This window comes from Aplosporella prunicola, assembly GCF_010093885.1.
Source record: "Aplosporella prunicola CBS 121167 unplaced genomic scaffold K452scaffold_2, whole genome shotgun sequence".
Lineage (NCBI taxonomy): Eukaryota > Fungi > Ascomycota > Dothideomycetes > Botryosphaeriales > Aplosporellaceae > Aplosporella > Aplosporella prunicola.
The window spans coordinates 1,050,355-1,074,200 of record NW_022983530.1 but is presented as its reverse complement, the minus strand read 5'-3'; the positions used below and the strand labels follow the sequence as shown (position 1 = coordinate 1,074,200).

General features: G+C 54.8%; 11 protein-coding genes across 11 annotated transcripts; 4 read left to right on the top strand and 7 right to left on the bottom strand.

The window, feature by feature from the left end:
• Positions 1 to 2,063: 2,063 nt before the first annotated feature.
• Positions 2,064 to 3,488, bottom strand: K452DRAFT_283044 (uncharacterized protein). The gene has a single exon (XM_033539698.1). The coding sequence runs from the start codon at positions 3,394 to 3,396 to the stop codon at positions 2,281 to 2,283; it is 1,116 nt and encodes a 371-aa protein (XP_033402550.1). The 5' UTR covers positions 3,397 to 3,488; the 3' UTR covers positions 2,064 to 2,280.
• Positions 3,489 to 4,204: 716 nt separating this feature from the next.
• K452DRAFT_304760 (uncharacterized protein) lies at positions 4,205 to 4,902 on the bottom strand (the record flags this gene model as incomplete). Its single annotated transcript, XM_033542837.1, has 2 exons — positions 4,205 to 4,318; positions 4,486 to 4,902. The coding sequence occupies 2 exons, from the start codon at positions 4,900 to 4,902 to the stop codon at positions 4,205 to 4,207; spliced, it is 531 nt and encodes a 176-aa protein (XP_033402549.1).
• Positions 4,903 to 5,603: 701 nt separating this feature from the next.
• K452DRAFT_71717 (uncharacterized protein) lies at positions 5,604 to 6,503 on the bottom strand. Its single transcript, XM_033547057.1, has one exon. The coding sequence runs from the start codon at positions 6,214 to 6,216 to the stop codon at positions 5,755 to 5,757; it is 462 nt and encodes a 153-aa protein (XP_033402548.1). The 5' UTR covers positions 6,217 to 6,503; the 3' UTR covers positions 5,604 to 5,754.
• K452DRAFT_219281 (uncharacterized protein) lies at positions 6,253 to 9,996 on the bottom strand (the record flags this gene model as incomplete). The annotated part of the gene is made up of 2 exons (XM_033536405.1): positions 6,253 to 6,476; positions 6,531 to 9,996. The coding sequence occupies 2 exons, from the start codon at positions 9,994 to 9,996 to the stop codon at positions 6,253 to 6,255; spliced, it is 3,690 nt and encodes a 1,229-aa protein (XP_033402547.1).
• Positions 9,997 to 11,267: 1,271 nt separating this feature from the next.
• On the bottom strand, positions 11,268 to 13,031 carry K452DRAFT_355275 (uncharacterized protein). Its single transcript, XM_033545949.1, has 2 exons — positions 12,927 to 13,031; positions 11,268 to 12,871 (listed from the first exon to the last, which is right to left on the bottom strand). Exon 2 carries the CDS (start codon positions 12,756 to 12,758, stop codon positions 11,619 to 11,621), a length of 1,140 nt encoding a protein of 379 aa, XP_033402546.1. The 5' UTR covers positions 12,759 to 12,871; positions 12,927 to 13,031; the 3' UTR covers positions 11,268 to 11,618.
• Positions 13,032 to 13,404: 373 nt separating this feature from the next.
• Positions 13,405 to 14,983, bottom strand: K452DRAFT_283040 (uncharacterized protein). Its single transcript, XM_033539697.1, has 3 exons — positions 14,674 to 14,983; positions 13,858 to 14,621; positions 13,405 to 13,806 (listed from the first exon to the last, which is right to left on the bottom strand). The coding sequence occupies exons 1-3, from the start codon at positions 14,766 to 14,768 to the stop codon at positions 13,436 to 13,438; spliced, it is 1,230 nt and encodes a 409-aa protein (XP_033402545.1). The 5' UTR covers positions 14,769 to 14,983; the 3' UTR covers positions 13,405 to 13,435.
• Positions 14,984 to 15,129: 146 nt separating this feature from the next.
• K452DRAFT_241974 (uncharacterized protein) lies at positions 15,130 to 17,432 on the top strand. Its single transcript, XM_033537841.1, has 6 exons — positions 15,130 to 15,266; positions 15,324 to 15,349; positions 15,411 to 16,490; positions 16,542 to 16,800; positions 16,857 to 17,065; positions 17,127 to 17,432. Exons 1-6 carry the CDS (start codon positions 15,251 to 15,253, stop codon positions 17,151 to 17,153), a joined length of 1,617 nt encoding a protein of 538 aa, XP_033402544.1. The 5' UTR covers positions 15,130 to 15,250; the 3' UTR covers positions 17,154 to 17,432.
• A 258-nt stretch (positions 17,433 to 17,690) lies between these two features.
• K452DRAFT_294368 (uncharacterized protein) lies at positions 17,691 to 19,209 on the top strand (the record flags this gene model as incomplete). The annotated part of the gene is made up of 4 exons (XM_033541694.1): positions 17,691 to 17,742; positions 17,797 to 17,941; positions 18,045 to 18,580; positions 18,635 to 19,209. The coding sequence occupies 4 exons, from the start codon at positions 17,691 to 17,693 to the stop codon at positions 19,207 to 19,209; spliced, it is 1,308 nt and encodes a 435-aa protein (XP_033402543.1).
• Positions 19,210 to 19,489: 280 nt separating this feature from the next.
• Positions 19,490 to 21,049, top strand: K452DRAFT_283038 (uncharacterized protein). Its single transcript, XM_033539696.1, has 2 exons — positions 19,490 to 20,311; positions 20,362 to 21,049. Exons 1-2 carry the CDS (start codon positions 19,798 to 19,800, stop codon positions 21,000 to 21,002), a joined length of 1,155 nt encoding a protein of 384 aa, XP_033402542.1. The 5' UTR covers positions 19,490 to 19,797; the 3' UTR covers positions 21,003 to 21,049.
• A 505-nt stretch (positions 21,050 to 21,554) lies between these two features.
• On the top strand, positions 21,555 to 23,003 carry K452DRAFT_348505 (uncharacterized protein). The gene is made up of 3 exons (XM_033545546.1): positions 21,555 to 21,769; positions 21,822 to 21,919; positions 22,007 to 23,003. The coding sequence occupies exons 1-3, from the start codon at positions 21,691 to 21,693 to the stop codon at positions 22,805 to 22,807; spliced, it is 978 nt and encodes a 325-aa protein (XP_033402541.1). The 5' UTR covers positions 21,555 to 21,690; the 3' UTR covers positions 22,808 to 23,003.
• K452DRAFT_71552 (uncharacterized protein) lies at positions 22,843 to 23,657 on the bottom strand. The gene has a single exon (XM_033547056.1). The coding sequence runs from the start codon at positions 23,385 to 23,387 to the stop codon at positions 22,878 to 22,880; it is 510 nt and encodes a 169-aa protein (XP_033402540.1). The 5' UTR covers positions 23,388 to 23,657; the 3' UTR covers positions 22,843 to 22,877.
• Between the last annotated feature and the right edge of the window lie 189 nt (positions 23,658 to 23,846).

Sequence of the window (23,846 nt, the reverse complement as noted above, 5' to 3'; positions counted from 1 at the left end):
CACAGAACGTGATTCCTGCAGAATGTTCCATGCGCTTGGGAAGAGTTCTAGTTCTCTCAGGACTCCTGCACTTTTATGCCGTTTAGTGCAGGGAAACACGCGTGGCAGGTGTGGCGGATCTTCCGTCTGTGGTCGTTGCATCCTTTAGGACGCAACATCTCGAATCGATATTGTTTAACCTTGCCGCAGGCCACCGATGCCGCTACAAGGCAGCGTTCCGAGGACAAGGCGCCTGGTGTTCCTGGAGAATCTATCGCACTGGCTTTGCCGAGCGTCAGTGTCAATGTATTGAGGGACAATGTCTGATAACCGAGAACGAGAATATTGGAGAGGCTCCTTACTCGGATTCGAAACAGCCGGAGTCGGTGTTGAAGGGTGAAGTGTGGCTGCTGTCTGCGCTTCGGAGAGTATGCGAGAAAGGAGGTCGTGATCCTCGAGTATGATCGTTCCAGCACGGTGCCGGAGAAGCATCTAGCAATGTGTCGATATTCGGAGTAGGTGAAGAGACAGAACCCCTTGACCGTAGGCCACGTTTGGTTGTTTTGGTGCTCTGGAACCACGCACCCGCCTAGCAGACTCTTCGCTGTATTATCTTCATCCCAGCGGGCTGTGTTGACCTTGTTAGCTGGAACACAGAAGGTTCTGAAGAGACTTCTTGTTGTATGCCGTATCGTAAGTAAGCTTTGGTGTTACGTGGCGAGTGTTGGCCTCTGTAGATATAATCCTTATGTGGTTTGGACTCAGTCGTCAAAGAGGGCTGGATGACACAGGCCTTCAGAGAAGGTGAAGCATCTGCCATGTTCCTTGACAATCGATGCCGGAAGGTTTCTAGCTTGGTGATGTACCTCCTTTCATTGCAAATTCCTTGAAAGTCTCTGTTTTCGTCACTCCGTCGAGATTGAAGGTCGTTGCAGCCTTGGGTATGGATGGACGCGATCACTGGTCCGGCGTGGCTTGGACGAGATCCCCCATACCCTCAACAGCATCAATATCGTATCCCCGAGTAGTGTTTTCCGGATCGAAGTGTAGCACGGTCCGCGAAGAGGAAGGTCGTTTCTAGAGTAAAAGCCGCCATTCTGGCTCAGTGAGAAGGCAACTCGGATAGGAGAGCACGTTTTGGTGTATCGAGCGTCGTTGTCGTCGTCACTGAAAGTACGACAAGCCGGAAGGATGGACAAAAGACAGTCACCTCGTGGTGATTACGGGTACGGCGAGTTCATGTTTTCCTCAGAGCAGAGATTGTACGAAGACTCATCCAGCCGAGCATGCATAAGACGGGGCACACAACAAAACCAAGTCCATGAATCGGCCACCAACGCCACCATCAACAACGACGAGTAAGATACAGAGGCGGCTTAGGCCATGGAGCACAAAGAGCCATGCATCAAAGAAAGTGTTTTGGAACACCTAATTAGCGAAGAAGCACAACTGTTACGCAACCTCTAGCCCCTTTCGACCATGCAACTATATGGATTAGGCAACGCAGCGGTCAACTTCGAACGTCTGGCGGTTCTCGTCTTCCGGCAGCTGTGCGAGCCTGTCGAAGCTCTGCGTTGGACATGAATTAGTTGGCGTAACGACTAGACGACAAGCGTCCTATAAGATGGCCGCGCTGCGCCCTTGCTCGCTTGCGGCTGCTGGAAATGCTGTAGCTGCGCCCCGGTTATCTGAGCCACTGCCGTTTGCACGGGAAACTCAGCGCGAGAATATCCTGCTTTTTTCCTCTCTGATTCGTTGGTGCTTGCTGCACGGATAACGATATCCTTTGCTAAGGCGGCTAATGTTATCCTTCTTCGAGCTGGCAGGCATAGGTCAGTGCTCACGCCCGTATCTGCGTGGTATGGTCGGCTCAACGTCATAAATATCACTTGTAGAACTTGATATGGATGTGTTGGTTGCGGTGCTCCCTTGAATGCAGCTTTCTGTTGCACCGTTACACATTGCGCCAATGCTTTTCCTCTAGCGCCAGGGATAAAGTTATCCATTTGTTGCACTTGTTCTCTTTGGGAACTTGTGGCACAATTGAGTGAGGCCGATTGATAGGAAGATGGCCGCCTGAAGTGCTCCTGAGATGAATCAAGTAAATTTTCGTCCAATTAGAGTCGGGAATAACCATCTTGGAGATAGCTCCGGTATTAACCTCGCAAATGTGGCTTGAGCCAACCAATCATGGCATGCTAGCTATATAGTGCACTGACCCGGGTACTGGATATCCGGCGAAGGCACAAACGCTTCAAAATCTTGATGAGAGCCATCCTGCATCATTTGCAATTCGGACCTTCAGCCAGCTCCGACTAAGCTTTTCCTTTTGCCGCCGCCTTTCACAAACTGCACGGCCTTGTGCATCTTCTCTTCATAACCTGCAGATTCGCCGCGGTGCCCTTCATTCCAGCAGCCCTGGCAATACAAATCTCCGTCACAGCCCAGACACCTGACAGTAGCATCATCGTAGCATATGATGCACCAGCTGTCGATTTCTTCGTCAGTGAACTTGGAGGCTTTTCCGACCTTGACGGGCGGCTTCTTAGCTGGTGCGAATGAGGGCGCGGACGGGAGGCCAGGGGTGTCGGATAACGCCGCCAGACGTGCTGTTAGGGCATCGTCTACGGCGGTAGCTTTGTCAAAATCGTCCTCCTGGCTAGGTGATGTTGGAAGCGTGGTCGGTGCGGCAGGAAGTGATAATGTGGACTCCTCCGTGATGTCTTGCCTCGATCCTCGGTCATCGGCTGAAGAAATCGGAACGCGAGATTCGGGAGCAGTCGAATTGTCCTCCCCCTCGTTTGATTTCCGGGAATTTGTAGCTTCCGCTTCCTCGCATTCTCCGTCTGCCTCGCCGCACTTTGCGTTGATGTCTAGCTCTGCAAGGACCTGGGCGATGTACTCGTCCGCCTCTTGATCATCGAGTTCACTGTCGTCCCCACTGTCCCCCGGGTCCTGCGCCTTGTCTTCCCGGATACCCTCTCTGCCAACATCAGGATTCTTCTGATTCTCTTGCTCTGACCCAGGTTTGACATCCGGAAGGACCTTTCGAACCTCCCGTACCAGCGTCCCCACGTCCTTCTCCTCATGCTTGCCAATATCCCACTCATCGCCGCCCAACTCCTTAAGTAGTTGCTCCAAACTCTTCTCCTCACCATTAGACGCCTGTATTTCTACAGGCTCCGTGCCAGGTGCTGCCGAACTGGCCCCGCTATTATTGTTCAGACGCTTAAAGCGCGCAGCCAGGTCCAAAATTGGATCGCCCTCAGGTTCGTTGGACGAGGAATGAAGGCCCATCTCGTGAACAATATCCGGCTCGGATTCAGCCGGTGGAGGCGCGGTAGACAGCGACACGCTGGATGTCTTTAGCGCGTTGAGGCGCGCCAGGAGAGCGTCGTCGGAGTTGCCTGCAGGCATATTGGCGGCTTTTGGTCAGGTTCTGGGCGTCAGTCTTCTGTCATGAGTGTGAGAAAAGTGCTGCATCCATTAGGCCGTTTGATGGATGTTTCAGGAGGCGCATTTGCGCGTGCGGTTGGTTACGCCTAACAAGCAGGCGGGGCAATGCTTGGGGTCGTTAGGAGGGGTCCGGCGGGCCAACATTTGTATGGAGCCGGAATCCCCGCCGCGACTTGCCTCACCACCGCTCAGTATTTTCCCATTCTAATGCGCGCATCCTCAGGCCAGGGCCATGATCTGTCATATCCCACGACAGTTTTCCGCTCAGGCGAATTTCGGTAGTGTTATCGTGCTTTGGATCTGAGAGCGCTGAGCACCGGGGCTTCGGGGTCGGTAGAATCATGTTCCGGGTGCGCTAGAAAGAGCTCCTGGCGCTCTGATTGGCCAACCAAAGCGGTAGGGGCCGTCAAAATCGAAGAAGCTTCAAAGGCCATGAAAACAAGACGAAAGTTCCCCGTTTTCAATCCGTCCTGTTTGCTACGTTCGATGTTGGAGCTCCACAAACAATTACCAGATTGAGTTAGCTTGGCGCCTTATAGCCAATCAGCGTCGATCTCACAAGCTCACTTGAATTTACTTTGCCAGTGGGCAAACATCACATTTTAGCTTTCATCGCAGCGCAGCTTGCTTATGATTTTGGAGCTGTCATGCAAGCCGAGCCCAACTAAGTTTCTTTAAATATGTTTCATACAACTTGCACCTGATCCCAGTCCATCTCCCACAGTATTTTCTTTGATCGCCCGTTCAGATAGCCAAGCCTGCCTCATTCTCAATCTGCACCCGCTGCATTGGCAGCAGCAAACTCCTCGACAGACGGGACCTGCGGAATGTCGACCAGGACCGCAGGATTGCTTTTGCGCTCATTGAGCAGAGCCGCGCGCTTCTATAATCCTTTGTTAGGGACCGTGTGAGGCAGCCATGTACCAACTTTGGAATGAAAACATGATATCACGGGACTGACAAGCAAAGAAACATTGGAAAGGAATGCACCGAGAAACAACACAGATGAGCAACAACAGAGCGAAAACAAAGCAAAAATTCCTTCCATACCTCCAGTAACCCCGCAACGCGCCTACCGCCATCCAGCCCGAATTCCTCCAGCATGCTCTCCTCTTCTGCCAACGGGTCCGGGCTAAAACTCGCCTTTCTGCCCGGCAAACCACGTGCGGTGCTCGCGCCGGCTGCACCGCCCAGCGCACCAGGCCAAGCTCTATCCCGGCCACCCAGCTTCGCCGCCTGGTCTGCCGGACTCGTCGGCTCGCCGTCAATCTCCACGGGCGTGGCGTTGATGGATGGCGCGCCCGTGTCGAGGCAGATGGTGCGGTTGGAGGAAGCGCTGGTGGTGGTTATGATGCCCGGAGCAGCTGCGGGGTGGCGCATGGAGGAGGTGGCGGCTGTGGTTGGCGGCGAGATGGGCGGAGAGGTGGATGAGGCTGCGCTCAGGTTGGGGTTAGGGTTTGTTGGCATGCTTGTTTGGGTGCTTGTAGTAATGTAGATTTTTTTTTTTTTCTTTCGTTCCTGATGCTGATTTCTGGAGCTGACGGTTGTTCACGGGTACGTGACGATCGATGATGGCGGCGGCGGCGTTGGTGGGGTGAGTTGTTAAATATAGATATAGGTAAATGCGCTTTCCGCAAGCTGCGACAGAAATAGTAAGTGGGTAGCAGGAGAGGGCACAGTCGAGGAACAGCAAAGGGCTCGCGGCAGATTTCGGATGCGAAGACTGAGCTAAATGACTAGAGCGAGATGGCAGCCTTGAATATATCTTTAGCACGGCGAACTGCATGCCATGCCATGCTGCGGCTGACGATACGTATGAGACACATCGTGGCTGAGCCTATGTGCAACACGCGACGTAAAAACGCTGCAGCGAATTGCTTCAGCCTCGCTCGAAGCGCTGCAAGCCAAGGCTTCCAGAACGGCGCCAGAAATGCTTCTCCGGGCACTCTGCCGGCGTACTCGCTACCGAATCAAGCCTATCGTCCACGCACGTCGCCCCCCCAATCCACCACGTAGGACACGATGCTTTTCATGCAGGGAGCACACGGCGCCCAAATTCATGCAAGGCTTACCGTGCAAAGGACGGTGTCGGGATCACATAAGCGCTCGAAATCCTCAATATTTGGCTAGACTGTCTACAAGTGCGATGCTACAGGCCCTTCTCTTCAGCGGCGAGGTTACATAACCTCGCAACGAAGCCCAAGAAGCCTAGCACTATCCCCACTCGCACACTACCCAAGCAGAGAAAAGGAAATGAAAGCAGAAAAGAAAGAAATCGAGGCCCCTCTAGGAGATCTCCTTGCAAAGAAAAAGCAGAGCCTAATGAAGCAAGCATCCATCACTACCCGACCTTCGCAATGAAAAGAAGCAGAGCAGACGAACTGGGGGTCGCAAAATAGTACACATTACTCGCCGGCGGTTGGTGGTATCATCAAAAGAGCCTGGGCCGCCAGCGTCAAGCCCCTTTCCCAGCTCCAGAAGCGAAAAAAAGGGGAGATGTTGCTCGCTGCGGTAAAAAAGAAGAGGAAGAAGACGAAGAGTATCAAGGAGATTTTCAGGGAGTGAGTCTGAGCGGGAGGAGAGCGACATTCGGAAACAACGTATGAACGCCGCCAATAGATGCAACGCAAAGAACGGGTTTCGCTTCGCGTGAATCGTATGGCAGCGAAAAATGATCGACAAGAAAGAAAGAAAGAAGAAAAGAAAGTGGAAGAACCCATTACACGCCGAACGCGCCGATGCTGAAAACCAAAATCCTACCACCACTGTACATCCCTTCATGAAATTGAGAGTTGAGTATCAAGCCCAAAAGGTTACTCAAAGCCTCTCGGGTTGGCCGGGATTATCTAGATTACCGAGAATGTGTTCCGGTGGTATGCGGCTCATGTTGCCGCCCTTGTCCATCTGCGGAGCGGGCACATAACCCTCACGCTTTCTGCGGATGCGCTCGGCGATGATGCCAGCGACGACAATCAACATGATGAGGCCGAGGGAGATTGCCAGGGAAATAAGCACGATAAGGCCGACAGCGAGATGACCGTCTGTAGAAATGGTTAGTCTGTTACAATTGAAAATGTGAATAGGACACTACTTACGAGAACTCTTGAACACATTCTGCGGGTGTTGGACGAAGATCTGAGACATGCTGCCCTGGCCGTTTCCAGATGTAGAAAGGATGAAAGGCTGGTAGCTGGTGCCGTTGAAAACAGCTGCCGACGCCTGGCCAAAGTCTGGCAGGTGGATGGAGCCGAGGGCCATGAGGATTTTATCTTGGTTCATGTTGTCGCTGGAATCATGCTTCTCAGAGGTGGAAAAGACCTGGAGGCCGCGAATGACCGTGCCCTCACCAAGTCCAGAGCTAGCAGTAAACCAGTTGCCGGCGTTTGTACCGCTCAGCATGACGAAGGCCGAACCATTGGTTGCGGTTCCGGCAATCCAGAACTGCGTGGCATCCAGGTTAGCAGCAGTGATAGCCGATACTGGCCCAGGCACGCTATCGGCGCCCTCAACTGCCTGAAAGGTCTTCTTCTTGGCATTATAGGTTGCCAGGGTAGTAGGGACATCTTGAATTGTCAGATTACCGCCGATCATCAGAGTGTTCTGCGATGTCCAGGTCAATGCGTAGACTGAGCCGCCGAAGCCACTTCCTGGGTTTGTCCACTGGCCACGGTCGGTAGACAGAACGCAGAGGCCTGGGCATCCGAAAGCGCCAGCGGAATCAAAGTCACCGCCAATGAACAAATCGGTCGTCTTGGGGCGAGGAGCAACCGCGTTGACACTAACAGTGCCCTCGTCGCGGCTAAGTGCTTGTGGCTGACTGTCAACTAACTCGTTGGTGGCGAGGTTGTAGGCGAGGAGACCGTCGATCTCGTTGTCGCTCACGTTGCCCGAAAAAGTGCCACCGGCATAGAGCGTTGTTCCGACAGTACCAAGGGAAAGGATAGTCGCGTCGTCATTTAGCGGCTGAGTAAGACCAGTGACTTGTTCAGAGCTTGAGCTGTTCATGAACAGCAGATTGTGGATGGTGGTACCATTTGATCCCGTGGCCGTAAAGTGACCACCAACGATTGTAAGGTTGAGACCGTTGTCATCGTAAACGGTGCCAGTCACGATACCAGAGTAGTTTGAGACCAACGCATCTCGCTTGGCCAAGTTGGGGGCCGACTGTCGTGGTTGGATGCTGAGGTTGTACGACTGCAACGCGAGGTTGTCGTATTCATTAAGGCCGACGGCACCACTGGCACCCAGCGCCTGGGAGGAGACGGAGCCAGCGTAAAATGGACCGGCATCAGTCACGTTGGTCCATGCTGTCAGCTTCCCAGCGAGTCCGATCGTACCTATGCCTAGGTTATGGACCCAATTCTTTCTCGAAGGTGACCAAATGGCGATGCCGTCGACAGCGAAAGCATCATTATCGTCGAATGCCGCAACACGAGCGAAATCACCACTGACAGCAATGACTTCCTCTGGCTGATACGCGGTCAGGTTCAGCGTAAACGGAACAATGCTCGAGACGGTACCAAGCACGCCAGCACCAAGAGCGGTCCAAGAATCATCAGACAACGAGTACGCAGCAACGCCACCCAGCCCAGTCACGCTACCGTCAACGGTCTTGGAGAAGTTACCGCCGACGTAAAGGGTGTAAGCAGTCTCGTTGAGGTACAGAGTGTGAACCTCGTTGTCGAGGCCATTACCAGAGAGACTGACTGAGGCATTGTCGCTGACCTTGAAGATGTTGCTAAAGTCACCGTTCGTGAAGTTGCCGCCGATAAAGACCGCATTGTCACCGACAGCCATTGAGGTGATGTCGGCATTTCCCTCGAAGCTGATGCCAGCCGCATCGAAGGCGGAAGAGGAGTAGTCGTCGCTCACGGTCGTCAACTTCGGATTGTACTCGTAAATTCCGTTAAGGCCACCGGCATTATCGCTCATTAGCTCGAAACGAACGCGTTGCGCGACGATGGTAACATTTCCACTTTGCCCGTTGGCAGGAGTAAGGGTAACAGAAGGGCGCCAAGTACCATCGATGGCATCGATATAGCCAGAGTAGATCGTGTCGTATTTGTCGTAGTAATTGGTTTCGTACAGAGTGGCTGTGACCGGGGCGTCGTTCGTTGTGCCTGAGCTGTTGTGCGAGGTCATGGTTCCGGTGATATTGACTATGCCACGTGTATCGCAAGTGTTGTCCTGGAGACATCCAGGGGTGTACAATCGCACAGTGTAGTTGCCAGATTGTTTGATGTTGGGTTTGAAAACAACCCCAGCGGAGTCTGTACCGGTGTTCTGACCAGTGAAGTTGGCTGTGAGATATCCGGAGCTGCTCTCGTGGGACGGCGTGACTTTCCAAGGACCAGTGGTAGTGGAGTTTGCTGCAGTGCTGACACTATCACAGGTTGGTTCGTTGAACGTGTTGATAGCGAAAGCAAAGATCTCGTCTTGGAACAGCTCGATACCAGCGAGACCACCACCATCACCCCACCAATCGGAAACGTCGATGCGGAAACCATCCATACCAATCGAGTTGACAAAGTGGAAATCTTGGTACGTGGTGTTGCCTTCCGGGAGCGGGCAGCGCGCATCGCAGGTGATGTTGTTACCTTTGGCATCAATGTGAGTGAAGTTCATGATACCGTTGATGGGAAACGCAGTGAAGCGGAAAGTCTTTGTCCCGCGGCCCTCGTGCTTGGTGTTGTAAAGACGCATTTTTGTGGGCTGGAATTCGAATTGATATCGGCCCTCCCAGTATCCAGCAGTGTTGTCTTCCAACAACCAAGAGTTGCCCGATCCGTCCTGAGATCCGACCTTGCAAATGATGTTCTTTGGATCCTTGAAGCCATCGGTGGAAGTGGAATGACTAGACGTGATGTTTCCAGCAGCAAGCGGAACGACCTGTTGATCCTTCTCGGTTGGCGTAGTCGTGTTGCCAATACCGTGAAACGAGCCTCCAAAAATAATGTTGCCATTTGGAGCTTTGGTAATCGAAGCCACAGGACCATTAAACCCAGCAAAAGGCATATTTTCCCAGTCTCCGTTCCACGCGATCGCGTTCGTAGAATTTCCGCCGGAAAACGTACCACCAACATACACAGTGCCAGATTCACCATCGCAGTAGAGCGCCTGAACCCTGCCGGTCAATCCCGAAACCGCCGTGACTTCTGCAGTGTCCGGGTTGAACAGCCCAACGCCCTGCGTTTCCACGCCTCCCAAGCTCGTGAAATTTCCTCCGATGAAGATCCCTGCCAAGGTCCCGTCGGATTTTATGAAAGGGCACATGGCCTCGATATGCGCGTCGGCGGTGCGGAGAGCGGCAAAGGCATCGTTTGGGTAGCGGGCGAGAATCGACTGACTGCCATTGGTGTAGTAGGCGGATTGTTCCTGGCCCTCCCACTGGTAGATAGAAAGAGCGTCGAAATTGCCGGTCAAAGCAACACGGCCAAGCTCCCTAACATCGAGATATGGCGAGGGAACGTCGGTGAAGTTGTATGCGGCGGCATGGGGTGCGAAAAACGCGGTCGCAAGCAAGCTGGCCGACAGGCCGGCCGATGAGGACCAGACCCTCATGGCTTAAGCCGACGGCGAAGTGTTTAGCGGGGAGTCCGTATGGGGAGTCGAGGTAAGGCGCGTAAGGGGGAGGTGCTGTAGATGTTGCTCAGAGGAGTCGGGCAGGCGACATGTCGCGGTGCAAAATCAGAAGCGCAGGGTGCCGGGCCTTGAGACGAAACCGGAGGTGATGATGCACAAGCGGTCAACGGCGAATGGGGAGCGAGGACACGAGGTACGGGTCGGATTGGACGGGGCCAGGGGTGGGCCACGTAGACGGCGGGGTGCGCTGTAACGAATGACTGTGGTGAGAATTAGGCGTCGTGAACGTCGTCGTCGGTCTGAGGCACGAAGATGACGGGTCTTGGTGGTGGAGTTGGTAAGGTCGAAAGTCTCCTTCACGCGGTAGTCCAGGCCACAGCAGGCACAACACACGCCCAAACCGCCAAGCCTCCAGTTAGATGAGCTCCTGAGCCACTCACGGCGTGCGACCGCCGTATCCACTTTCCGCTCCACCGCGCTTGTCCCAAGCGTCATGCAGCCCCGATGCGCGCCGTCATCCGGTTCCTGCACAAGCTGATCCCCAGCTCGGCCCCTCGTGCTGCCATCCAAAACCAAGAGACTCCCTCGAGCGCCGCAAGGGGTGGTAGCTTCCACGCTTCCACGCCGCATCACATTGACGAACACCCTGCTCATCCGTGGTACGCCTGACAGCTGCTGCCAGCCACGCTGCCCACGCTACTTGCAAGCTGCCGAAGCGGAGCCTCTCGGGAGCGCCGTCGCTCTAGCTCCTTCCTAGCCTCGAACCTCGTCCTCGTGAATTTCCCTCCACTGGCCTCCGAGACACGGCATCTCCCCTCCGTTCTGTGTACGCGTTGGCGTTTGCCGGGAATGCGAGTGGCCTTGTCGGGCCCGTTCACCGTGCGGAGGCGCAGCCACTTGCCAAACGCGGCCATCAACCGCTTAGCATCCGGCTCTTAACCACCCGTCCTATCACCTCGTACCTTTTAGCTGGATTGCTCCAGACCAGAGACGCCCTACGACCGTTGGCGCTAGCCGTGCTAGCAGTCCCAGCTATGTTCCCACCTCCTGAAGTCCTATTCAACAATGACCCTTCTTGATCGCCAAATGATCCATGTGCCCGAGCAGAACCTCAATTTCCTCGGCAGCCAGCCTTGCGCGTCCCAGCTTCCCATCCATGTGCAATCCTTCATCCATAATCAGCTAGTCGTTGTGCTGCAACAAAGAAGCGGTGGGAAGCGATGAATGCCTTTCCGAATGCACGGTGCCGTGGTAACAAGAGACACGTTGTGTCACACTAGATCGATCACGGATATTGGCAAGCCAAGATCATCACTATCTGGTACTTCCATGTTGATCCCGGAACTACGCGGCTATGGTCGTGGTCGAAATGTAGTGGTATTAGCATTCCTAGCTATTGTACCAGAGCAGTGGCTATGTAAGAAGGAAGAAGTCCGCAGCAGAAAGAGAAAACCACACCTTCGAGCCCTCCCAGATCTTGCATGTTTCAGACGCACATGTGGTTCAAAGCGGGAAGAGAACGGCCTTTGCAGGACTCGGATCAGTAACCATTCGTGCAGTCGTAACCGGCATCAAGTCATCAGGTTCACCAGCCTCCGCGGCTAGATATCGTTGTAGCCCAAAAATCTTCTGTCAAGTTGTTTGTCCGCCACCGCCCAAGTCCACGCACGACCAGCCTCTCCGCACCACAATGCAGACGGATCGTCTGACTTTTCCAACATGCCGTCCTTAAGCATGGCCTTCATTTCGTGGCCCGTGGTGAAAGTAAGGAAGTGCTCAAAGTGCGGGTCCTCAAGCGCCAGAGCGTTGCCCGAAATGCCGTGGCACAGGCAAGATTCCTTGGTCAGGAGTCCGCGCTCGAGGATACATGCTTGGCCGCGCTTGATCGCTTTGTCGATGCGGTCTTGCAGCTTTGGAAAGTATTGTCTGATAGACTGAAGGGACGCAACGGCTCCGGGAGCACCGTGGCAGAACTGCACCAAGCGATCCTTACCCGGTGGGACAGAGGATGGCCAGTTGCCGCTCTCATACTGGTAGCTCAACAAAGCGCCCAGCTCTGGCTCCAATTTCGGAGCCATAACGGGATCGGTGAGGATGATCTGCGTGATGATGCCGATAGATCCGTGAACGGCACCTAGATATGTTTTGCCGTGCCATTTCCACGGGCGTGGTGCATCCAATATGGCATCAATGACCTCATCCGCCGTATCATCAATGAGGTCTCTGGTTTCCCTATCATCCTCGAAAGAAGCCCGCACTAAGCGCAGCAAGTAGAGGTAGCCAGCACGTCCGTAGAGCCATTCGTTGGAAGCATCTTCGGCCGTCGCAATAGCAGCGTAGTTGCATAGCTCCTTAGCCATGTCTTTGTCTTTAGCAGAAGCAGCGCCGAGGGCGAGGAGAGACATGATGTCGTCGCTCACTCCACACTTGCTGGCGCTTGGTCCGGGGTATTGCTTCATGTGCTTCTGTGCGAGCTCAATGTATGCCGCAAACCACGAGCCCAGAGCATACTCCCCGATGGTCATTTCCGGGTACAGTTGCTGGAGGCGGAAGAAAAGATAGGAGACGGAAATTGGACCATAGTAGAGACCACCTCCAGGCGGGATCTGGTCAGGAGGATAATCGTTGACCAACCGCGTCAGCGAAGCTGTCAGTTGTTTGTAAGGATCCCGTCTGGATGGTTCCATATCATTTTTGAAGTAGCGCGGCAGCGGCTTTGACTCGATTGCGCCGCTCATCATGGCGATGTCGTGAACTGCGGTGATCGATCTTTCCTGGGAATTAGGTAGGAATCCGAGGAGGTTGCACGTTGTGGATTAGTGCCGTTTGGCACAAGGTGTGTCGGGCTGTTAGGCTGTAGGTTGTCAGTTGAGGCAGTGTGACGTAATTGTCTGGCGGTGCCCGCGCACCTGAAATCCAGTGCAACTTCACTTCCATTCCATGAAAGGCTTGGCCTGGCCCTGTGGCCTCATTTGTGCAACAACGTCAGCGGAGAGTTGGATATCTGACCAACACCAACACGGGGCGTAGCGAAATTGTTGATGGCGGTTGTCACGAGCTCACAAGTTGCGCTCGTTCGTTGGATTGCTGCGCCGAGCTTTGGAAACGGAAGTATTGCCGCTTTGGTCCCGAGGTAAAACATTCCAACCGGTAACATCATGTGTCTGACTGACCTTTATTAAGACAAGCGTCTTTTTCTAGTTGCTTGAAAAGTGGCAGGCGGTCGCTGCGAATAGGAAAATGCTCACAAAACCGTTGCATATAAAAACACTCGTTTGCGTACGCACAAAATCCAAACTACGTTATGTATATCTGTTAACCTTTGATCATGGCATTTGTATATCGTTGGACCTCAAGACAAGGAACACCTAAGAATGTGATTTGTTATCCCAAAATAAATAATTCCTACCTGTAGGTCTTATGTTTTTCTACTACTTCTCCTGGTCCTTTTCACCACTCTTTCTTGGACTTCAAGGACCTGGTGCTCGTGATCATCCGGTTCCCTCTTTACCCTCTTACTCACCACTTTCTTCTCTTCAGTCACGGCTTCAACCACAGGTACGTCAGCCTCAGGCTTAATTTCCACCATCTCATCCTTCTTTTCGACTTTGGCCACTAGTCTTTCTGAGAAAGCCTTCAAGTCTGCAGTAAAAAGCACGGAATGTGCCCATCCGGCTTCCTTGCCCCAAAGGCTACGGAACTTGTTCGCAACAGCATCGTAGGTCGCCTTTGTTAGACTACTATGCTTGCCCTTGCCAAATTTGTAGTCTCGCTGTGCAATTTGCCATACTAACCCAAAGTCAGTTGCATCGGACGAAGATGGACCTTGTTGCAGCTTACCATGAGTATCCACCGGAACAGCTTCTCCCCAGCCCAAACCCATGAGGCACACGCAGTCTGCGACCTTGGGTCCGACACCTTGCAGCGAAAGTAATTGCTCATGCGCAAGCCTATAGCCTTCGCGACCTCCTTCCATAAACTCCCCTGCGGGTTTTGCTTCAACACCCAACAGTGGGCTTTCGGGGTTCCGCAAACCGTCAAGCCAGTCTTCTCCCTTTTCCTCGGCAACCATGCACGCTGTTTTGTACAAATATTTGGCACGATATCCGAAGCCCAGTTGTCTGAGGTTTTGCTCGACCTTGGGGTCTGTCAAGACAGAGGCCGGCGGAAAATCATGGTATGGAGTCGAGTTTATGTGCCCTATCAACGTACCATAATTTGTACACAATTTTTCCACCATCTGCGAGATCCGCGCGATGTTGTTGTTGCTGCTACATATGAAGCCCACGAGAGCCTCCCATGCGTCCTGCTTCAATATGCGAACGCCTGTGAACTTCGGGGCCTTCTTTTTGAAATTGGCATCTGATTCCGCCCATTGTTCGTAAAGTTGGCCGAGGTTCGGCGTGAGGTTGAAGTAGTGATTGATGAGGGCCAAAGTATCGTCTCCTGCGGGCGCGGGAGAGTCTGTTGAAGGCGGGGTAGGAATGGCTTTGGTGGTTTCTGGGAACATGGCTCGATAATGAAGACACTCTGCATCTTGCCGGAGGGAGATAATGCGGCCGTGCAGAGCAATGGACCATTCATCTTCAGCAGATTTTCTCCATCTGCAATCTAGTTAGCCAATCCCAGCGTACTTGGGTACCCACGTTGACCAACCTGAAGGACTGGCCACAGCGCAACGTTGTATTGATGCAAAGCTCAGTCAAGTTAATAGGTAGCTTGCGCCATTCCGTGATGTGCAAGTTGACCATGGCTTTTGTGCAGTTAGAAAAGATGCAAGAAACCCGTTGCAACAGTTGTCTAAAACGAGTGTGAAAAGAGACCTCGAAGGGCAATCGTCAAGATGGCAGACGCGACGCCACTTGACGCGCCTGCGCCTCACCACGCGGGTTGCAGGTCGAACAGTAACACGTAGGTAAACAGAAAAGCCTACAAAGAACGGTGAATGTAACTATTTGGGAGACGTGACTGCTTATAAGATGTGATTCTCGCACCACTGCGGTGAAAGCATTCGATTCCCGCGGCAATGTGTGCTGCTTTCTGTGGCTGCGGTTTTAGCGTCTGGTTTTCTTGAGCCTCGCTCAATCGACCACCGCCTCCGCAAGCTCTCTCCAGACCTTCACTTCAGCGTCTGCTCATCACCCCCTCGCGAACCCCTCTCATTAGCCTCTTCGGGCATAATTGATACCCGCGCACCCTTGGTTAAGGAATACAGTTGCGCAAATCGCCAGCCATGAACGGCGACCGAGGTGAGATCAGCCGCTCTGCCCTCGACAGAAGAACATTCGCTGATTCGCGTCAAACAGACAGCGGTAGGTCGCGCGACCACTACGTGAGTATCCCACCCCCGGTACAACCCAAAGACCTCATTCTGACGGCTTTCTTTCGCTCAGTCTTCGCGCGGAGACAGAGATGACCGTCGCGACCGCGACCGTGATCGCAGACGCCGTTCCAGGTCCCCGGGCCACCGCAGCTCGAGGCGCGACTACGAAGTCGACACCTATTCTTCAAGCCGCGACTACAGAGAACGCGAGCGCGAAGACCGCTACGCAGGCAGGGAAAGACATCGGGACGACGACCGTAGCTGGAGGCGCAGAGACAGGAGGGACGACGATGAAAGACCGCCGCGCCGGGATCGCGATTTGTTCGATGACCGTGGCGGACGTGGAGGGAGGAGAGACCGTGATGGCTTCGGTGGACGGGAGAGGAAGAGGAGCGCGTCGCCGCCCCCTAAGAAGAAGGAGCCTACGCCAGACTTGACGGACACTGTTCCGATCTTAGAGCGCAGACGCCGTCTGACGCAGTGGGATATCAAGCCTCCCGGATACGAAAATGTCACGGCCGAGCAAGCAAAGCTGTCGGGCATGTTCCCGCTGCCAGGTGCCCCTCGTCAGCAACCCATGGACCCCAGCCGACTGCAAGCTTTCATGAACCAGCCCGCCGGCTCCGCCAATGCCTCCGCTCTCAAGCCTTCCAACGCACGCCAGTCGAAGCGCCTCTTCATCTACAATATTCCTGCCTCTGCCACCGAGGAGAGCGTCCAAGAGTTCTTCAATCTGCATCTGAATGGCATGAACATTGTGCAAGGTCAAGATGCCTGCGTGTCCGCGCACATCCCGAAAGACAGGGCATTTGCACTCTTGGAGTTTAGGACCTCTGAGGACACTACGCTGGCACTGGCATTGGATGGCATCTCGATGGAATCTGGGGATGAGACGAACGGCGCTGCGAACGGTGACCGCGCCGGTCTCACTATTCGCCGCCCGAAGGACTACATTGTCCCGGCTATCGCCGATGAGGCTGATTACCAGGAGGGTGTTGTTACGAACGTGGTCAAGGACACGCCGAACAAGATCTGCGTCACTCACATCCCAGCTTACCTTTCTGAAGAACAAGTGACGGAGCTGCTTACTTCCTTCGGTGAGCTGAAGGCATTTGTGTTGGTGAAGGACACGAGCTCGGAGCAGTCGAGGGTGAGAAAGTTTGGGCAAAACGTTCCGAGTCATACGCTGACATCCTGACAGGGCATCGCATTCTGTGAATATCTTGACCCCACTGCTACTGACATCGCTGTCGAGGGCCTGAACGGCATGGAACTTGGCGAAGAGCATCTCAAGGTTGGCAAGGCCAGTATTGGCGTGCAGCAGGCTTCGGGCTTGGAGATGGGAGTCAACGCCATGTCCATGCTTGCAGGTACCTCGTCCGATGTCGAGCAGGGTCGTGTGTTGCAGCTTCTCAACATGGTTACTCCCGAAGAACTCATGGACAATGATGAGTATGAAGGTCAGTTTGCCCACTTACGCTTTTTCCCCTGGATTCCAACTTGCTGACTTGTATAGAAATTGTGGAGGACGTCCGGGAGGAGTGCCAAAAGTTTGGGCAGGTCCTCGACCTCAAGATCCCGAGACCCAGCGGTAGCAGGACGAACCCTGGTGTCGGCAAGATCTACGTCAAGTACGATACTCCTGAATCCGCCCAGAAAGCCTTGCGTGCCCTGGCGGGCAGGAAATTCGATGATCGCACTGTCGTCGTCACCTTCTTCGGAGAGGTAAGGCTCCTATATAAGCGTTGGGTATTCATTTGGTTGGTGACACTGACAATGTTTTCAGGAGTACTTTGACGTCAACGCGTGGTAGCCAGCTATGATTGCAGCCAATCCTTGCCAATCCTCGCTGACCTGCCTTTCTCGTACCCTTACGACCGGCGTCTCGGGCATCAGATTGTTTGTGTGTATGTGGGGGCGGTTTCAGGGACCACTTCCATGTTTCCGCGGACGAGGCTCCCTTTCCAGGTGTAATTTTAGCGCGTTTGGGTATCTAGCTGGCCGTCAAAAAGCATGAGACCTTGGACGTGATGGGAGTGTAGATGTGAGAAGACCTCATGCGAATCTATTGTCATGAAAGATATCTGTCGCCTGTGCACAAGTCCCGTAATGAGATCCCCGCACCGTAAAAACGCCGAGGACGGGGATTTGATTGACGATGGCTCGTCATCGCGCGCTCGCTTACTCGAAGCCGTCGCGGCTTTTGCCTAGGTAACCCCAGAGCAGAGTCTCGCGACATTCGAATCCTGCGAATGGGTGCTATTTGGAGGCATGCTAGCATGATACCCCCAAATGACCTGCCTCAAGCTTTCAAGGACAACGTGCGACTCAAGTCCGCACTGCCTGAATAATGTCACCAGCCACCAGCCCAGATGAGCACCTGGGCCAAATCAGGCGTTCCCGTTAGTAACAACAACCCGCTCAACCTCTTCAAAGCATGGCTGATAAGAAAATAGGTCGCAGAAGCTCGACGCTCCTGAACCCAAAGTCCTACGTCGAACACACCATATGGAAGCTCGCGCCCATACTCAAGGGCACAACCAAGTTCGAGCCGCTGCCCGATGTGACGAACATCTTGGTCACCGGCGGCGCTGGGTTCATGTACGTTCCCAGCTACCACATCGGCGCGCGCCCTGCGTTGCGCCTTACGGCCGCCCCAAGGCAGCGCGCACGACATAGCCCAGTCACTGACGGGAGGTTACAGCGCCTGTTGGTTCGTTCGCCATCTCGTCTTGACGTACCCTGATCACTACAACGTCTACTCCTTTGACAAACTCGACTACTGCGCCTCGCTGAACAACACCCGGATACTCGAGGGTCTGCCCAACTTTACCTTCGTCCAAGGCGACATTACCTCTCCGACGGACGTTATGCGCTGTCTCAAATCCCACAACATAGACATCATATGCCATTTTGCGGCGCAGTCGCACGTAGACCTCAGTTTCGGCAACTCGTACCAATTTACGAATACCAATGTTTACGGCACGCATGTCCTTTTGGAAAGCGCAAAGGCATACGGTGTGAAGAGGTTCATTCATATATCCACAGATGAGGTGTACGGAGAGGTCGAATCGGATGGCGATGACCTCATCGAAAGCAGTATACTCGCACCCACAAACCCGTACTCTGCCAGCAAGGCAGCCGCCGAGATGATGGTAAATGCCTACTGGAAGAGCTTCAAGCTCCCAGTCATCATCGTAAGGGCAAACAATGTCTACGGACCACACCAATTCCCAGAAAGTACGGCTCATCAAACCTCTGAGATGCGCCTGAGCTGACAATCACTTTTGATAGAAATCATTCCCAAATTCGCCATGCTCCTAAATCGACGACGGAAATTGCTCCTGCACGGGGATGGCACTCCAACGCGCCGCTACCTCTACGCCGGGGATACTTCAGATGCGATAGACACCATACTCCACAAAGGCGCAGTGGGCCAAACCTACAACATCGCCTCGAAAGATGAGGTCTCGAATCTCGGCATCTGCCAAAGGCTTTTGGACCTGTTTGGCTTGCCCCATAGCACACCCGAAGAACTTGGTCGTTGGGTTGAATACACGGCAGATCGGCCATTCAATGACCATCGCTACGCCACGGACGGCACAAAGCTCGCCAAGTTGGGCTGGCAACAGCGGACAGGTTTCGAGGAAGGCTTGCGCATCACGGTCGAATGGTATAGGCAATTTGGCGAGGTTTGGTGGGGGGATATCGGCCGCATCCTGACGCCATTCCCCGTGGTGGATGGAACGGAGATATTCACGCAGGAGGAGCACGCAGCGTTGGACGAGGGCGTGCAGACAGACCAGGACGAGTGTACATGGAACGAGAGCGCTCTGTATCATTTACAGGCGTCGGGCGGCACGGTCTGAGCAGAGGGGTAGAGGCGAGCGTAGAAACGACAGAATACCCGGGTAGAGGAATGCGAATCGGCGATGTATGTTGCTATGGGTGCTTTGGATGGGTTTCATGTCCTACTCCGCAAGCATGCCCGATTGGGCGTGGGCCGTTGGTGGGACGCCAAGTGCGCGTTCCTGGAGCGGCGATGGACGTGCCTGTATCGCAGCCCGACCTGCCGACCCCAAACCCCTCGGGGTCAAGTAACACAAGCTCCGCCTCAGTTATACGAAATCACTCTCAACCCCCTTCACCCTTCAACTTCTTGCATGGAAACTTAAAGACCCAGCTCAGTAGCCCAAAATTTGGCCCTCCCGTCCGTTACTTTTCCCATTCCGACGAGCTCCCGCCGAGCTCCCCGTCGCCCACAAACTCGACAGTCGCGGCGTCCTGCTCGACCTATAACTTCTGCCTGGCCACTACCAAAATCAAAACAAAAAGCGGCAGACATTTCAAACCTGATTGCATAATTTCTGTCTGACCGCTGCCAAAATAAAAACCCGGCCGATTGTTCGACCCTGACTTCTCCCTACTACTTCTCCTTCACCACATACACCACCGCCATGGGTCTCTTTAGCAAGAAAGACAAGTCCGTGGACAAGTCGTCCTCTCCCGCCCCCTCGAACCCCTACGCCGCTCCTCCCGGTAAGGCCGACCCTTATGCTCAGGCACCGCCGCCCTACAGTGGCGGGGGGATGAGCGACCGCGCTCGCATGGAGAAGTCCCCAGTACCTCCCGGAGGCTACGGCGGCTCTGGCAACTACGGCTCGCAGGGCGCCTACGGCCAAGACCGCTTCGGCGGCGGTGGTCAGCGTGCTGGCGGCTACGGAGGCATGGGCGGTAGGTCCTCCCAGGAGACAATGAACACAGACGCTGGGCGTCAGCAGCTGTTCGGCAACGCGGCGCAGAGGACGCAGCAGGCTCCTCCACCGTCTGGCGCTGGTGGATATGGTGCTGATGCTGGCGGATATGGCGGCGGCTCCAGCAACGACTACGGTGCCTATGCCGACCGTCAGCTTACGGCTGAAGAGGAAGAGGAGGAGGATGTCCAGGGTGCGAAGCAACAGATTCGCTTCAGTAAGTTTCCGTCCGGAGAGCTTTCCTGGGAAATACTAACAGCCGCGCAGTGAAGCAGCAGGACGTCTCTTCGACCCGGAATGCACTGCGTCTGGCGGCGCAGGCTGAGGAAACTGGTCGGGATACTCTGGGCCGCCTGGGCGCTCAGGGAGAGAGGATTCACAACACGGAGAAAAACCTCGACCTCTCGCAGAACCAGAACAGGCTTGCTGAGGAGAAGGCGCGGGAGCTCAAGACGCTCAACAAGTCCATGTTTGCCATGCACGTGTCCAACCCTTTTACGGCGTCCAAGCGGCGCGCCGAGCGCGACGAGCAGATCATGGACACGCACCGTCGCGAGCGCGACCAGCGCGACGAGACGCGTTCGAACGCCTTTGCGTCGTCGCAACGGCAGCAGCAGTTCTCGCGGGAACTGCGGCCCGGTGGCGGAGCGGGCAACACCAAGGCGTCGCTGGCGGAGCGCTCCAAGTTCCAGTTCGAGGCGGACTCGGAGGACGACGAGATGGAGAACGAGATCGACGCCAACTTGGACGCTCTGCACGGCGCGGCGGGGAGGCTGAAGGGCCTTGCTGGTGCCATGGGAACCGAGGTCGACGAGCAGAACAGGCACATTACGCGCATTACGGACAAGACGGACAAGGTGGACGACCAGATTGCCATGAATCGCTCCAGGCTGGAGCGGATCAAGTAGGCCGGTGCGAGTACTGCGTGCATTTGAGCGTTGTCCTGTCTGCGTTTTTCATTTGGAGGAACTTTGGACTCTCCCTTTTGCTCTATCATGCGTGGGCTGTGGGTACGGCGTTTTGGATGACTGAGACGAACAAAGTCTCTAATGGACATATTGAGCTTTAGATCACAAACGGGGCTTTTGGTTTTCATTCTTGCATACGGAGTCCTCGCCTTTGGCGGAGGGAATATGAAGTCCTCGATCATAGAGCAGGTAGGTTAGGTACCTAAGGTAGTCTGTGGCGCTTCCGGCTTGGAAAGTTGCCGGCAGCGAGCCAACTTTTTTTTTTCTCTTTCGGCGGCTACATGAGCATATGATGAGCCTGGGAGCCTGGCCAGGAAAAAAAAAAAAAAAAAAAGCCATTACGATCGATCTCGTCTGCGGTCCAGGTCGAGCTGGCAACCAAACGCCGTGTCATCGGAACGTCAGTGCCCACGCCACAAGCGGGTGTGGCGGGTCTCCGCTATGACGTGGGGGAGAGCTTTGGGAAGCTTTCAACACCACTACGCAACGCCGCTCTTGCTTCTTAACCCATTCTACCTACACTTTTCCCACCACCACACGCCTACCTCACTCACACGCTGCTTTTCCATACCCTACCCAACACACTGCATATCCCAAAGTCGTAAACAAGTAATAAGCCGCATTCACCATGGCCAACGCTTCCAGGAAGGAGATCCTCTCCAAGGTCTACAAGATGGTTCCGCCCATGCTTGAGAGCTTCCACAAGGGTGAGCCGAGCCGCGTCGCCAGCGGGGTGCGCACACGCTGACTGCGAGACAGGGCAATTGGGCCGCGTAGGCGTCATTGGCGGCAGCGAGGATTACACAGGCGCGCCGTACTTCTCGGCCATGGCATCGGCGAAGCTGGGCTGTGATATGGTACGCGCTCCGCACAACAACTACACTCCCTACCCCCTCAGCAGCACATTTGTTTGATGATATGCTAACGCCGCTCCTCCCGCACAGTCGCACGTCATCTGCGAGCCTGGCGCCGGCGCCGTCATCAAGACGTACAGCCCGAACCTAATGGTGCACCCGTACATGCGGCAAGCCAAGAACCTGGGCAGCAACGAGAGCGCCGAAAGCGTCGCCGAAGAAGTCATCGGCATGCTCTCGCGGCTGCACGTGATAGTGATCGGGCCCGGGCTAGGGCGCGACAGCCTGATGCAAGACACGTGCGCGCGGGTGATCCAAGAAGCGCGCAAGAAGAACCTGCCCTTCGTGCTGGACGCGGACGGGCTGTTCCTCGCGCAAACCCGGCCCGAGCTCGTCCACGGCTACAAAGAGTGCATCCTGACGCCGAACGTGGTCGAGTTCGGGCGGCTTGCCAAAGCCAAGGGCCTCGATGTCAGCGAGGGCGCGCCCGAGACGGTGTGCGCGCGACTCGCCAGCGCGTTCGGCGGCGTCACCATCATCCAGAAGGGCAAGGTCGACTACATCAGCAACGGCGAGCAGACGCTCGTGTCCGAGGGCGAGGGCGGCTACAAGCGCTCGGGTGGCCAGGGCGACACGCTGACGGGCAGTCTGGCGACGCTGCTGGCGTGGCGCGCTGCCTACCTCGACAAGATCTGGGACCATGATGGCGACTTGGGCGCCGCGGAGTTGCTCACGCTCGCTGCCTATGGCGGCAGCACTATCACCCGTGAATGCTCGCGCATCGCGTTCAAGGACAAGGGCCGCGCGCTGCAGGCGGGTGATTTGACCGAGCATGTGCACCAGGCTTTCTTGAACACGGTGGGCGAGCCGGGCGCCAAGCCTAACATGTGAAAGGATAGAACAGAGAGTCGGAAAAGCAGGCTGTAGAGCAGAGCAGTAGTCTGCCTGCCTGCGTGCTTACTTAGGCAGGGAATGAGTATGACGGATACGACTTTGTACTATACACGACTTTTTTATTAAAGTAATTCAGCGGCTTGCGTTTCGTTTTTTCTCTAGCACTGTTTGTTGGTTGTGGTTGTGATGGGATAGGCGTGTTCCTCCTAGGTATCGTCTTCAGTGCCGTACTGTACTGTAGACCAGAGAGTGCAGAAGAGGCATGTATAGGTACGAAGTGCATGAACGCAAGAGCACTGCTGCTATTTGATACCCAGCCAATACTGCTTTCTGAGAAATAGAAGAGCTCCACCCATACCCTCCACACACCCTTCCACACCCAAACCCACAAACACCGACAAAGAGAGTGTGTGCGTGAGTGTGCAGATGACCCTAAGTGTGAGAGAAAGGGTGCAAATGAAAGAGAGGACGCCAGATACCTCCCCATCCACAGGTCTCGCACGACGCATCCGCCCCAACCCACCGCCAGCATCTCCATACCCATACGCACACCATGCTCCATAACCCCCAACTCCATCCCAGAGCCCGCGCTAGAGTCGTCTATCCAGCCGCGGAATCCAGCCCAGCCTCGCCAGCAAGCAAGCAAGCAAGCAAGCAAGCAAGCAAGCAAGCAAGCACGCACGCGCCAGCTAGCTAGCTAGCTAGCTACCTATGTAGATGTGCAGGCAGGCAAGCAGGCAGGCAAGCAAGCAAGCAAGCAATCAAGCCAGCAAACTGTCCCTCCTGCCCTCCGTACCCGGCGGCTTCTCCTCCCCCTTCTCTACCTCCTCTACCTCTACCCCCACCTTCTCCCTCTTCACCCTCTCCTCCAACAACACCAACCCCGCGCGCAGCTCCTCCTCTCTAACCGCCAACTCCCTCCTTAACTCCTCACACTGCGCCCTCAACCTCGTCTTAAGCAGGAGATTGCCCTGCCCTTGCGCCTTCTCCTCGGCCTCAGCCATCAGTTGACGAAGCGCGCGAATACGCATGCGAG